This window comes from Ischnura elegans, chromosome 11, assembly GCF_921293095.1.
Source record: "Ischnura elegans chromosome 11, ioIscEleg1.1, whole genome shotgun sequence".
NCBI classification, from domain to species: Eukaryota; Metazoa; Arthropoda; class Insecta; order Odonata; family Coenagrionidae; genus Ischnura; species Ischnura elegans.
In genome coordinates, this window is record NC_060256.1 from 47,570,563 (window position 1) to 47,584,945 (window position 14,383).

General features: G+C 35.6%; 1 protein-coding gene across 1 annotated transcript in view; it reads left to right on the top strand.

Moving 5' to 3' along the window:
- The window catches only part of LOC124168329 (tetraspanin-7-like), a 46,236-nt gene extending 33,390 nt beyond the window's left edge, over positions 1–12,846 (top strand). The window contains exon 5 of the mRNA XM_046546503.1: positions 2,754–12,846. Coding sequence (XP_046402459.1) covers positions 2,754–2,909 — 156 coding nt within the window. The 3' untranslated portion in view covers positions 2,910–12,846. The remainder of the gene's footprint in view (positions 1–2,753) is intronic.
- The last annotated feature ends 1,537 nt before the right edge of the window (positions 12,847–14,383 follow it).

The following is a 14,383-nucleotide window of genomic DNA, read 5'->3' on the forward strand; positions in this document are numbered from 1 at the left end:
AATTCATTATGGATGTTAGGAAAAAATGTGTCACGCTTGTCGATTTTCCCCGGAGTATTCAGATATCAAGATTCGAGTTATCAGGGTTCTAATGGAGATCTTATGACTCTTCTAAAATGCTTAAAAAACTTAAAACTCACCATGTACTTATAAAATTTTTCGGGGCAAGACCCCTGGTTTCGGCCCCCCCAATATTTTTTGTAAGTCGGCATCCCTGCACGTTAGTATACTGTAAGATTCTCTGAGGCTTTGGGGGATCTACCCCCTTCTTCTCCCCCCCCCCATAGTTACACCACTGGTTTGTGGGATTAATTGTAGTGGATTCGCGAGGAATGCTAATTTTCATTGTTGGCATACAAGTCTAAAGCTCCTAGCACATTACACGTTTTCGCCGATGCAGGAGAAAACCACGCAGGTTTTCCTATTAGTCCACTGAAGAAGTGTTCAAGGCCTTTCACATTGTACGGTTAAAACACAGGCACGATTTTTAATCGCATTGCAGTCGTCCAGTGCCACTAGGACCACACGGCTACCATATCATCTTTCTGATTAGTGATCCATGAAACGAAATGCACACTTCCACACTAAACGGTTTCAGTTGTGTGGGAGCTGTCTCCAGTACTGTTGATAATAATCTTTTTGTATGGTTAAAATTGTACAGTATGAAAAGCGAATGGCCACGATTTAAACACATACGGTTTATTCCCGTACGAACGAAAATATGTAATGTGCAAGGAGCATTAGAGAGGTAAATAAATATGTAATGCAGAGTGAACTTCATTTGAATTTAAGTGTGTTATTAAATTCGAATTTAAGCGTGAAAGTGATTGATTTAATTTTTTATTCCAAATTGAATTTATTTCATCCATCAGTAAGACAGTGTTGCTCTCCAGTGGCGCAGCGAAGGGGGTTTTGGGGGTTAAAACCCCCCCTCCCCAGAGCTCAGAGAAATTTTTAAATTTAATCCATTTTACTTAATGGTTTAGTATTACTTATATAAAAGTCTTAGGATTAATCAAATATCCCTCATAAAGCCACAAAACTCGCCATTTGGAACCATTATTCTTCAAATTTTTCTGGAGGAGGGCCCCTGCAACGCCCACTTACCCTGGCGGGTATGCAATACCCCAACACCCCAAAGTATTAGTTGCGCCTAAAACCCCCCCCCAGCCTTAATTTTTGGCTGTGCTCATGTTGCTCTCTACAAGGGCTGGATTTAGGATGTGGTTGGCACAAGGACCATTTTGGTGGGAGGCCCCCCATGGACGTACCCAGTGGGGGGCAGCAAAGGGCAGCTCCCCGCTCCCACAAGCAATAAAGTCAATTTAATTCAATACGAAAGTTTTGAACAAATTTTCTTTAAATCCTAGAAAAGTGATATTAATATTAAACATGTAATTAAAATAAAAATATTTTTTGAACAATTAATTTTAAAACCTAATGAAGTGTTGTTATGATTTTTTTGAAATATAGGTTTCCTCAAGCTTTTCTGTGTTATAATTGAACGACCAGGGCTTGCCTCCCTCTAGTGTTGATCCTGGATAAACTCTTGAAGTCCCCTGATTCAGGGGTGTTTTCAATTTGTAGCTTAACAACAGGAAAATTCTATCCCTTTTAAATCTGAAACGCTTATCTGACAGACGTTCTTCCATCGATTCCCTATTCCTCTACAAAATTATTAATTCTTTTGTTGATTGTTCCCCTCTTCTTTCTTTGGTGAATTTTAATTCACCCGCCATAGGTCTAGAAATCCACACCCATTTGTTGTTAATTACCACAGAAATAATTAATAATAAACTTGGCCAAACTTTTGATTTCTCTACGTCTCTTTCTAGATTTCAAAGTCACTTTTGTGGCAAAGATGTACTCAATTTAAAAATTCTACTACAAGAACATATTTATACCTTAAATTTTATATTATTGCATCTACCAATATATTTTATCCATTTTTGCGCAATTCTGTATAGGTTTTTAAAATTTATTTTTATAGGTTTATTGTATGTGTGCTCATTATTTTCTATCGTCTATTATCTGTGAAATTATTTGTAAGACCATGTTTAATGGGTTATCCAGTAAATAAATGAAATGAAATGCAAGTAATACTATCAGCTAATAACTAGCGCATTACAATCCAGGCACTTTCCTTGATTTTTGAGTTGCAAATTCGGCAATGATTCTACGTTGACACTATATTTAACAAAAAAAAACCCTGCTCCACCTTGAATCCCCCCATACATGGTGGTTTTTTTCTGTTTTTCAATTTTTTGAGATTTACCTCTATGTAGGCAGAATCTCAGGCGGTGGCCCAGGGTCGAGATTGGTCATGTCAGTATCAGAATATGTCGTCATGTGCATCTTATAATTTTTTGATGTAAATTTGTACAGGGGCGGATCCAGGATTTCTTTCTGGGGGGGGGGGGGCACAAGCAAGGCCGTATACAGGATTTTGTTCTGGGGCAAGGATATCTCGTAATACAAAACGAACGCAATGATAATGGGACCATATTAAAAATCTCGCATATTTTTAAGGGTCTGGGGGGAGGGGGGGGGGCACGTGCCCCCGTGCCCCCTCGCTGGATCCGCCTATGAATTTGTATTAATTTATTTGGTATGGCCTCTTTGAGAGAGATTTTTTACATGTGATCTGTATGTGTAGGAAATCTTTTTCTTTAGTGTGTTTGGAAAGTAGTGTTAATAATTTTTAAGAAATCTTGCTCTTCATAACTTCTTTTAATTGTATATTATTTTTTTAGGGTTGCTATCAGAAGATCGTCGATTTTCTGAATGAAAACATGGGGCATGTTGCTGCTTGTGCAGTGGGCATAGCCTTTTTCCCAGCTGTTGGCATCATCCTTGCTTGTTGCTTAGCGCGGAACATAAACCGAGCTAAGTATGAGCAGATGGCTTAAGTTGCTGTTATTTAAATCAGTCATCTTGAAGCAGTGTACAACAATGTGATTTTGTTTTCTATCAAAATTAATTTCACTTTGTGGAACACATATTTTGCAGCAAATTAGAGTTATTTTTTTGGAATGTTAGAACTGTATGGAAGATAAAGTATCTGTTGTTAAACTGTTTTTCTTTCAAATTTGGTGAATAATGTGTACATCTTGATCAATTAGTTATATTTATTGCATCGTTCAGCGAAAAAACAGTCAAGGGTTGCCACTTTTTTCTGGGTATTCCATTAGATGCAACCATTGGCGGATCAGGAGTAGGGGCAAGGGGGGGGCTAATTGGGGGTTATAGCCTATAGCCTCCTTAGCCCCCCTTGAATCTGCCACTGGCTGCAACAGCGTATCAAATATGATAAATTACTTTGTTCTATTCTTCTTGCTGTTCCAAACAGTTGCTCACTTAAACAGGTCATAATAACTGCATCAAATGCATCATCGTTTAATATTATCAATACATATCCATATATTTTGTTGTGTACTCCTCCTCAGCTATCCATTCTCAGGTAAACATTCATCTTTAGTCTTCTGTGTCAACTTATGGTGGTTGTGGTTTTGGAATCTCCCAGGCCAAAATAGTTCATCTGTTGGTTTGTCAATGAGAATTATTGCAGACTAGTCCATTTCTTATCTGATTGCTCTTTACCCTACATTCATTTCATATTTTATGAAATTTTGTGATTAAAGACTGTGCTAACATACGGCTTCATGTTTTAACATCTCATAGTTATCACAACATTCATTATCAAAGTCGACAGTCATGCTCTGTGGTCATATTTTGACACTCATAGTGGGTGTAGGGATGCTGGCCTAATGGCAAATAATTTTCTCATAAAAATGAATTGGTTAACATAAGTGCTGCTATTATTTTTCATGTTACTCGGTCATTTTCTAAAACAGTAAGTTTATAAATCTAATAAGTGAAGTAATTTTTTAAGCTGCACAATTATACCTTAATGAGCAGAAAATAAAATTTCTTTGACTATCGCTCCATCATTTCATCATTAAACACCACAGTCATGAAACATTTTGGAAATAACCATGAAAAGAATTCGTTGAGAAATCCTCTTTCTCCCTGTGCCATTAGCACATTTCAGAATGATGAATAACAGTTGACCTTTATTCGGTTATAGGTATGGGGTTCAGATAATCCGAATGAGGATTGTCATACCGAAATGTGCATTCTTCACTATTCCAGTTTCTCAGTGTTCTTCTGTGCATTAGGATTAAGTACCTATGTAAGTTAAGGTTATAAGTATGTACGTTAAGATTAAGTATGTAAGTTAAGATGAAGTATTCTATCTTTATATTGTGAGTGAAGAATTTGCCATACATTCACGTCAAAGTGATTAGCAGCTGGTCAACATAGCTACTGGTCCCCTGTGTCTTATTTATGTTTAAGTTGTGATGGAATTTGACCAGCTGTATGGGCAGTGAATGATGGCAAATTGCTTCATCTCGGGTGAAGTGCATTACCTCCTAGGCTCACAGAATTCTTAGGCTATTGAGAAGTGATGTCATACCTCAGGCAATGGCTCATGACTGTTGGTATGAGTTAAAGGACATGACCCTTTGAGCTTGTGACCTCTAATATGGGTGGGGCGCCATCATTGACGGTTTGAGCCTTTGACTATCTTCACCCATTATCATTTTTCAATATTCTGACATTCTGTGGCGTGGGAGATGAAGTTCTTTCACTCCTGAATCGTTACTGACCTTTTTGTCTCTACGTCTGGAATGAATGCGATAAGACGTATGAATCTATGTAAAGATCTATTCTCTAATCATCCGAGGACACCGCATCAATATTTCAACCTCTAACAATAAGGACACTTAGCCTAACACCAAGGAACATTGTGATGATGTTACACTTGTATTTAGTGTATCATTGTCTTATTCATAAGATATCTATACTAACTTCGCAGTGCAATTTATGCTAACTACGCTATCATAATATAATAATCTTTCATGATTGAAAGATGATTTTGTTGGTGCAATGACTAGTTGAATAGCTTCTCATATTATAATACTCCATATCATAACCCAGTCTGACATTCCTTCAGTTTCAGATAGAGGGATCTGCTAGAGTGATCCCTATAATATGTAGAAATGTTGAGAGCAATTTTATGTGAAATAGGAAGTCCATCTGCTGGATGGACTACTGAACCTCAGACGTGCATGTGCAACTTTTTGTATAGGAAAGCCTCATACCTTTACTTGAGCTTTCTGTCACTCCTGTTTTATGTGAGTGAATTATTCACCTCCAAATTATAAACATTAACCCGTACCAGAGCCAATGATCGCAGTCACCGAATAAACTTACCATGATTTTATTGCATCATGAGTGGGAATTATTAGTGTCTTAGCAAATAGTAATCAGAAAAGTCTAGTAAATATTTACCTTTTATCTTTTCTGTGGGAACTACAAATATATGATTTTTCATGTTGGGAATTCTTTGAAGGCAAGTGCAACTGATTTTTGAAATATGCTATGTTAGTTAAGGATTCAGCAAGGGACTTTCAAGTCGCACATTTTGTGATTGCATAAATATTGATTCAAAAGTTTTAATTTAACATTTTATGATTTTTGGAAACATTATTTTGAATCCAATTTGGTGTGCCATTTATGAAGAAGCACACATACTTAAATATTCATTAGAAGCAAGTGTATTGGTGTTTCTAATCCATGATTAATGTGCCCGTGGAATGACAAATGACTGCTTAAAACCTTAATTATTGTCTGGAATAAATATTTTGTGTACCATATACCCTTACATAAATGATAATCACTTAATGAGAAATATGCAAAGAAACAGAATAGAACCTTTTGGTTGATGATAGATATAACTAGCTTAGTCATTTAGATGAATTCATTGTATTTTGTGATCTATATTGATGGAAATAGCATTTAATACATATTAATTGAAATTCCAAGTTGTTAATTGAGCTGAGGCTTAGTCAGAGTTTGGCATTGTAGCAATGACTCAGGAGGTAGCTGGTATTGGAATAAGATCAGCAATCATCTTTATTCAATCCTTTTTCCAAATGTTCAATTGTAAACTCCCTCAGAGAAATGTCCAAAATCAAGCACATTTATGGCATGAGTCAAGTTTCCTCAAATATATGTGGTGTCATCAATATGTTTCTACATTAATTACTTGAATGGAATCAAAGAGTACCTAATATTTATCTTGAGATTATGAGTTCAGTGACTATGTCTTCATTAGATAAACCGAAAGGAAAAAATGGTATGGTTAGGAAATATCCTGCCAGAAATTCACATGCTCCACATTAATCATTGCCACTATCAAGCTCAAGCTTATTTTTATCATGGAAGAAGAGGCTGTAAAAATGCTCTTTCTCAGAACATGTGGTACTATCACTATGCAGTTTACACAAGTAATGTTAGCATTTGGCATGAAGGTGTAGTTAAGGGTCAAGACAATGCCTTGCACCTTTTCTTTTTATATTTTGTTTTTGAAATTGGGATTGAAAAAATTAGATCATAATTTTTTTAATGTGATGACTCTCAATCTTTGTTCAAAATAACTCTTTATACTGCAAAACCTTGGAGGGGTTTGCCATACACATATAGATACCATAAAATGGGGTAACTTTGTCTTAAAATTCACATTTTCCTCCCTGAATGTAAAATCATTTTGACCTCAACCTATTCAATTGGATTTTTTTTAATTCTTTACACTTTATAGGACTAAAACAAGCTTTAAATCGGTTTTGACACATCTGTGTAATCAAATCGAGTAGGTATGTAAATTTAATTCTAGAGTTAAAGTTTCTTGAACCAGGTACAACTTTGACCCATCCATCAGAATTACCTACAACTATAGGTTCAAAATCTCTGGTTTGAATTCTATATGGCTCTTCTTACCCCATACAGTTGGTTTAAAAAAAATAGGTATTGGGTTTTACCTAATTTTTTTCTACAAATAAAAAAGAAGAAAAAGTCTTTCACCAAAGATATAATTTATTGGCCTTACCTAGTTTAAAAGTCATGGTGCAAAGAATCTTTTTTCAAAGTTGGGCTAAAGTTGCCCCAGTTTACTGCAGCGTACTGAGCTAGCACACAACAATCACATGCTTCTTTGTCTTACTTGCTGCATTCTTCAATGCTACAGTTGCCTGCTTCCTCCAAAACAGCTGACGACCACATCCTCATGCAAATAACATCATTGCGTCTCACTCTAATTTCCTTCCTCTATGACAATTGATATTTGTAGAAGCTTAATTATGAACCTATCTATTGAACGTCTTTCAGCAAATAAAAATCTGTTAAAGGAACAGAGGATGCCTGTTAACATCACAATGATTAAAATTCGTCTTCAAAATGACTACTTACTTCACAAACAATAAGAACGAGCAACATTGGTAAATAAATGACATGCGGAAACAAAGGCACAACTAAACATGCAGTATAAATAAGATATTGGAGGAAATACAATTCCACAATACTTAATACATATGTACATAACTAACTATTGACTTGGTGGATATTCTCAGTGTTACAACAATTCGGAGAAAATAATTTCATCATATTCAACATTATGGATTTACATGGACTGCTTTTATGCCCAAAATTCACCTCACTGGGATCCTTGGATCTAAGTTTGAGAACAAAATTGATTCCAGGCAAGTTGTTACCAAAAGTTCTTTTTGCTGATACAAGTTGTCTCCACTATCTGTGGGAACATAGCCTAAGTGTATATGTCACCACTAAATTAACCTGTTCTATTTATATATTTATTAACCGGATTTCTAAATTAACCGGTCTATTTATGTATTTAAAACCACTATAGAGATTGATAAAAAATTTGAAAGTGATGACATGGTTATGTTATCTTGGATTAAGGGAGATGCCTGCAAGGGAGCTGCCTGTCCTCACCCTTAATTTTATTATGTACTTTACCGGATTAGCAAATGATGTTAAAAAATAATCAATTGAAATCTAAAAGCCACTTGTCTGGGCATATCATATTTCATGTACATAGTCGGTAAGAAATATCTATTGCATACATATTACCTAGGCATTGAGGAAAGTAATGAACCACGTCTCCCCCTCTTCTCCCCCCCCCAAAAAAGGACCTCAATTTGCCCCTTGCTTTGCATTAGGCCAACTAGTATTTCTGGTATACTCACAGAATATGACCTCTAAGCTCTGCACAACCTCATGTATCAATTCATTAAGTAATACATATTTGATCATGTGAAGACACTTAAGTTTTATTCATGGCCCCAGCATTTTTCTAAAATCACAGTCTCGTATTTTTATTTTAATAATCTTTATGATGATTATTCAGATAATTAGTTTTTCACAGTTCTTCCTCTTTCCCAAAGCAAATATCTGGCTATGTGCCCACTCCTCAGCCTTCCTTGAAAATGAACGTCTTCATTCATACCTGCTGTTATGCACAGTTTTTGGGAGGGTGTTTTTCCATTAAATTGCGTCCAGTAAGATACTCTATCCTTCCTCAAACTGTTTGGAAAACTCAAATGTATTGTTTCCATATTGCAAGATCCTTTTTGTGACTGTCTGTAATTTCTGATTAGGAATTTGATGCATTCATAACATATTGTTATTATTAAAATGTTTGGTCATTCATTCTTGTGAGTTCGTCTGTGTTCGCCAGCATTTAGACGAGATTCTCCTCAGTCTTCAAGGCTTGAGATGAAGTCCTGATGACAATGAGTTCCTGGCTACCCGATGTATGTAACCATACAAGTAAGGGGGTGAACACAGTTACCATAGCATTGCATCCTGTAAAAACCTCAAGATGTCTAATTTTAGAGCGTTTGCGATGAAGTGATAGCTTAACAGATTTTCTGTTGTTTTCACGATTTATAAGGTGGCAACCCTTGAGTGAGCATCCATATTTCATCTGCTCACAACACATCCTTCATTTTTACATAACTCTGTCATTCTTCTTCCAGCCTTAAGGCATATTTTTCACGGAATTAGTCGAGAAGTTGCATGGAGAATGGACTCATTAAACAAAAAATTGAAAAAAAACTTGCATTTTAAATATAACTATATTTTGATGTATTTTATTGAAACCCAAAGATATTGATATACACATTTAAGTAATTTTCTTGCGTACAAATTTATAAAATAGCTTTTTCTCATTAAACTGAGTAATTTTCCCAAAAGTTTTGTTATGCCTCTTGGCCTTAGTGGTCTTTCGCCTTGTTGAAGGTAGGAACACAGGAAAGTTCTGTCACTTTTAAAATTATTTTTGTAAGGGGCTCAATTACTTTTCTGCAATGAGTATAAAAATGATACCTGAAATAATTGAGCAATGTTGCCCATACCATAAAAATATATTTCAGTTTAAGGCAAACATGTGATATCCATTGTTTAAAGATATGTGTTTGAAATAATTATTCTTTGTTCAGTTTATATTCCAAGTTAAAATTGTTTTCTCTTATGTACATATATTGTACTGACAAAAATCAATTCCTTTAATTCTTTACGATGTCATTGCCATTGCCAAACAATTATAAATAAGGAATTAGTTGTGATCCTTAATACGAGGCATAGATCTCATGTGCAGTTTTGGTGCTGAAATCATTTTTTTAAACTCGATGAGTATATCAATTTATGGTTCAAGATTCAGATTGACCTATTTGTGGAATAATAAAATGAAAGTCTTATCAAAGATTTGTTTGTTTTAAAGGTGGTAAGTGGTGCAAATGCTAAATGGCTGGTCCATGATGAGTGATTTTCCGTATTACTTTATTTCTTGTGTACCATGTGAATATTACTCCACTTTTGTCTGTATCAAATGGAAGGATGAGTTGGAGGGCATAAATAATTAATTTTTAATCAGCAAACCAAAATTCAGAGCCAGAAAATAAGACACATGTCACCATGAGGGATCATGGGTCACTAACATGTGGAATTTATACTTTTATGAGTCACCACCCATATGCAACAAGTGAGAAGCCACACTTGCAATTGTGTGTCATAATGATTGGTAATCCCTCTTATTTGCTTAGTATTATGGAGATATTTGTGCCATTCAAGAACTTGTCCTAAGTTCAGTTTTATTGGTGATCTGTTCCGTTTTTTGCTAGACATGAAGTGAATTTTTTCCTTCCCTGATAATTTTCCTGATGCAATTCATAATTATTGTCATCCATTATGTATAAAATCCTTTCATATGCTTCACTGTTAATTTTTTTCAAGAATTTGCATCCTATCTCCACAGTGTTTATTTTGTTTATTGTATACTTTTGAGATTTATTGGAATATCATACCTTTGTGTTCTCATTAGATTGTTTGATAATGCAACCTATTATTTCCTCACCGAAAAGCGATCATTCAACTGGGGACCTCCATTGCAACTTACGATATTCTTATCTTGTATAAGGTGCAAATGTCTATACAAATTCTCTTGTTGAAGCTCAACTCTCCTGTGCTCCTTTTATCCACCTGTATGAATGAATTTCAAAGCTCTTTACGCAGTGTACAGAGCTTTCCCAAATGTAACATGTTTCAAGACATTCGTTAATTTGTTTCTTTCAATTGTGATTGTGATCGAATCTTGTCTGATGATTCTGTTAATATTACAATTCAGGATCCTTCCGTTATTTTTGGAATACCTGTTACTTTATTCATAATAAAAATATTTGTGATAGCAAGTTCGATGAAAATCTCAGTATTTTTGGTAGATGGCTGGTAATTGCACAATTATGACTGAAAAATGTCCAGAATTTTTTCCTATGAACGTGAGTCTCTCAGTTGAAACTATATTTCTAGGTGTCATCTGGTTGTAAAAAAACATATCGTAATATTCTGAATATAATGTGCATGAGGCAAGAGAACATTAATTAACTCGAGGGGCTATAATGGGATGTGAGTGTTCGTGAAAACACATTGCGCTCCCTCTTTTATGAAAATTGCATAGCTATTTTATTGTGCTATACCTTCAAGTTACCTCCAAAAGTGTCCATGTGTGTGAGATATTATATTTTTCAGTCACGTCTAAATTCTGGGGACAGTGTCATTGTAGTTGGCCATGTGTTGCTCATCAATTTATGTAATATTTAATGGCAAACTCAGTTTGTTTGACGAGCGAGGTGGAAATTTCTTTGATGAGTTGATTGGAATCATTAAAGCTGTCTCAGACTGCCACAAATCTAAGGGTACACTTAAAGTAATCAAGTATCCGTAGCAATTTCATTTACATTGCATTTTAATTAGCATCCATGAATAAAATATGTATATTATTGGATATTATATTCAGAAGATTTCGGTATGCATATTTTATATTCCACTAGCTTTTTGCATCTAGTGTATGCATAAACATTATATATATTCTGAATAACATACCTACATTCATAATAACAATATTGTTCTTCTTAATGTGAGACATGAAGAGTGAATAGTTATGAATGAAGCTTGATAAATTCTCATATAGGTGTTGCATTTATCGATGTGCTATAAGATCACGGTACATATTTCTTGTAAGTATTTAAATACTAATTTATTGTCTTCTGACTAGCACAATCATCCAAGAAGAATATTTCATCTCACTGTATGCCTTTTGCAAGTTCTTTTCAAGGTTGCAAAATTGTTAAATTTACCAGTTAAGATTAGCGGTCAAACAGTCGTATTCAATTAGTAAGATACATATGAAGATAGTACTCTCTACTTAAGAGTTTCATCACATAAACAGATACATTTTGGGTTGATAATTTTAGATAAGAATTTTATGAGGCAATTAAGAGAATGTTAGCAGGTTTATATTGTACATGAAATTGATTTCTAAATTGATGAAATCTCAATGCATACAGTTACAAATGATAGATATATGTATATCTGATAAGAACATAGTTTTTTTATAGAAACCATGATTGATTCTTTAAAACATTTGAGAATGTATATTTTTAATAATTAGGCACTCATTGAAGTCCATCCTTCCTGCTTTTCAAGTGTGTTAATCACTCATTCCTTGAAATCTCTTTGAAATTCACTAACTCTTCATGTGGGCACTGATAAAAGAATATTTTAAATAGTAATTACTTATCATGATGGATACTGTTGCTGAAATTCAATCTTTTCTGTTGACATTGAAGTTACGATCGGTACTCATGCGATAATAGTAGTGATCTTAATAAGTAATCTCTGACTTTTTAAATCATTTTGACTCTGAAGTTTATTTGCTGCTGAATCAAAAATATACCCATTAAGAAATTGTATTTTTGAATGACAAGGAATAATAAGTTATGAAGGATCAATACATATATGCAAAAGTGTTTAATATTTCGTGCACCACAGATCTATTACATGTATTCCAATCACCTGGGCTTATCGAGAACACATAAATTGCTCGTACATTTGGTAAAAGCATTCAAGTGGACGTTGCAAGAAAAGATATTTTTATTATTGTTGGATTTTATGAAAATATTTGCTTTGACATGATTTGTGATTGTTATCCAGCAATGGGGTGCACATCAACCATTCAGCTTCCATTCCACCCTTGTCTCCCACATAATGTTGGCTATTCCAATCCCTCTCTCTGGTACATCTTCAAAACTTCCTGCTTACATTCTCCTCAAGGATATACTAGATCCATCCCAGTTTGTCTCATAGTTGATTTATTCTGCTTACTGTCTATAACATGAGCATGTATAGCTTGTGTTATGTCCTTCATGAAGCTTACAATATTGCGAATGTGAATGTTGATTCAATTTTATGCACAATGAATTGCCTTGTTACAATATGTCTGTCATTTATATAACTGTCTGTGATAAATATATACACAAATTTTGGAGGGTGGTTATGAATTATTTAATGCACTATTAAAATATGTATATCTTGAGTGATTTAAAAAGTGTCGAGTGACATCAAATAAATCAAATACATATAATAAAATACCTGCTGATATTCATTCCATAAATTCCCTTTGTTGCTAATGAACATCCATCATTTTTACATTTCTACTGCAATTCATTCTGGTAATATGCATAAGGTTACATCTATTTGTCATACTGGCATCAATATCTATAGCACCTATGAATGGAATGCAAAGACTCATGGTTTGAGGTCACTGGATCTCATTTGTATCCTATAGCTATTTATTCTTCCCGTTTCCCCATCCATATGTTCCACCTTGTTTTAGGTAAAGCAGGACTATCTGGCAGAACCAGGAAGATGACATTTACAACAGGTGAGGTATTGAGGAGTGGTGAGGGGAGTTAAGACGTCACATTTTATGATCAAACTATTTTCCCTTATGATATTGCCCTGATAAAAGTAAACTCCTCCATGGTGGGTAGGCCTATCCTCTATTAAGGGTAATCAGAGGGTAGTGCTACCCACCACCTACCCTTCAGCAAGAGTAGAGCGTATTTTAGAACATTAGGGGGTAGAGGAAGGGTAGGGCTACCCTCAATGAAGGGTAGATGAAGAGTAGGGATACCCTCAATGAAGAGTGGAGGAGGGGTAGGGTTGCCCTTAATGGAGGGTAGACGAAGGCAGGGGCGCAGCTAGGAATTAAGGCTAGGGGGGACTTAAGGGTAACTACAGTGGCGCCGACTCCATGGGGCCTGAGGGGGCCCGAGCCCCCCCAAAAATTCGTTATAGATGTGAGGAAAAAATGTGTAAGGCTTGTTGATTTTCCCCGGAGTGTCCAGATATCGAGATTCCAGTGATCAGGGTTCTAATATTGTTCATATGACTCTTCTAAAATGCTTAAAAACTTAAAATTCACTACTTATAAAATTTACCGTGGCAAGGTCCCCAGTTTGGGCCCCCCCAATATTTTTGTAAGTCGGCACCCTTGGGTAACTAATACCATAGAGTAAGTATATGCTAATACTTATGGGTGTGGGGGTATTGCATACCCACCAGGGTAAGCAGGAGTTGAGGCGGCCCTCCTCCAGAAAAATTTTAAGAGTAATGGTCCAAAATGGCGAGTTTTATGAATTTCTGGGGGATATTTAATAAATCCTAACACTATTCTATAAGTAATACTGATCCAAATAACTAAAATGGATTAAACTTAGAAATTTCTCATAGCTCTGGGGGGGGGGGGTTTATCCCCCAAAACCCCCCCTCGCTGCGCCACTGGATGAAGGGTAGGGTTGCCCTCGATGAAGGATAGAGGAAGGGAAGACGAAGGGTAGTCCTACCCTTCCCCTATCCTCCACGGAGTGTAGAGTATGGGTTGATGGAGAGGAACTACCCACCATGGAGTCGTAATGCACCCTTCGTCTACACACCTTTGAGAAGTTTATTTTTATCAGGGTGGGTTGGGGTGATGGCCAGTTTACCATCTTCTCATCCTGGGAGTCCAGATTCAAACCATGTTGGTTTTGGGGGCCTTATGAGAGATTGTTCGATCCCTTGAATAGTCTGGTCGGAGGATTTTTCAAGTGAAGCATTATATCTCTCGGATACATATTTTCAA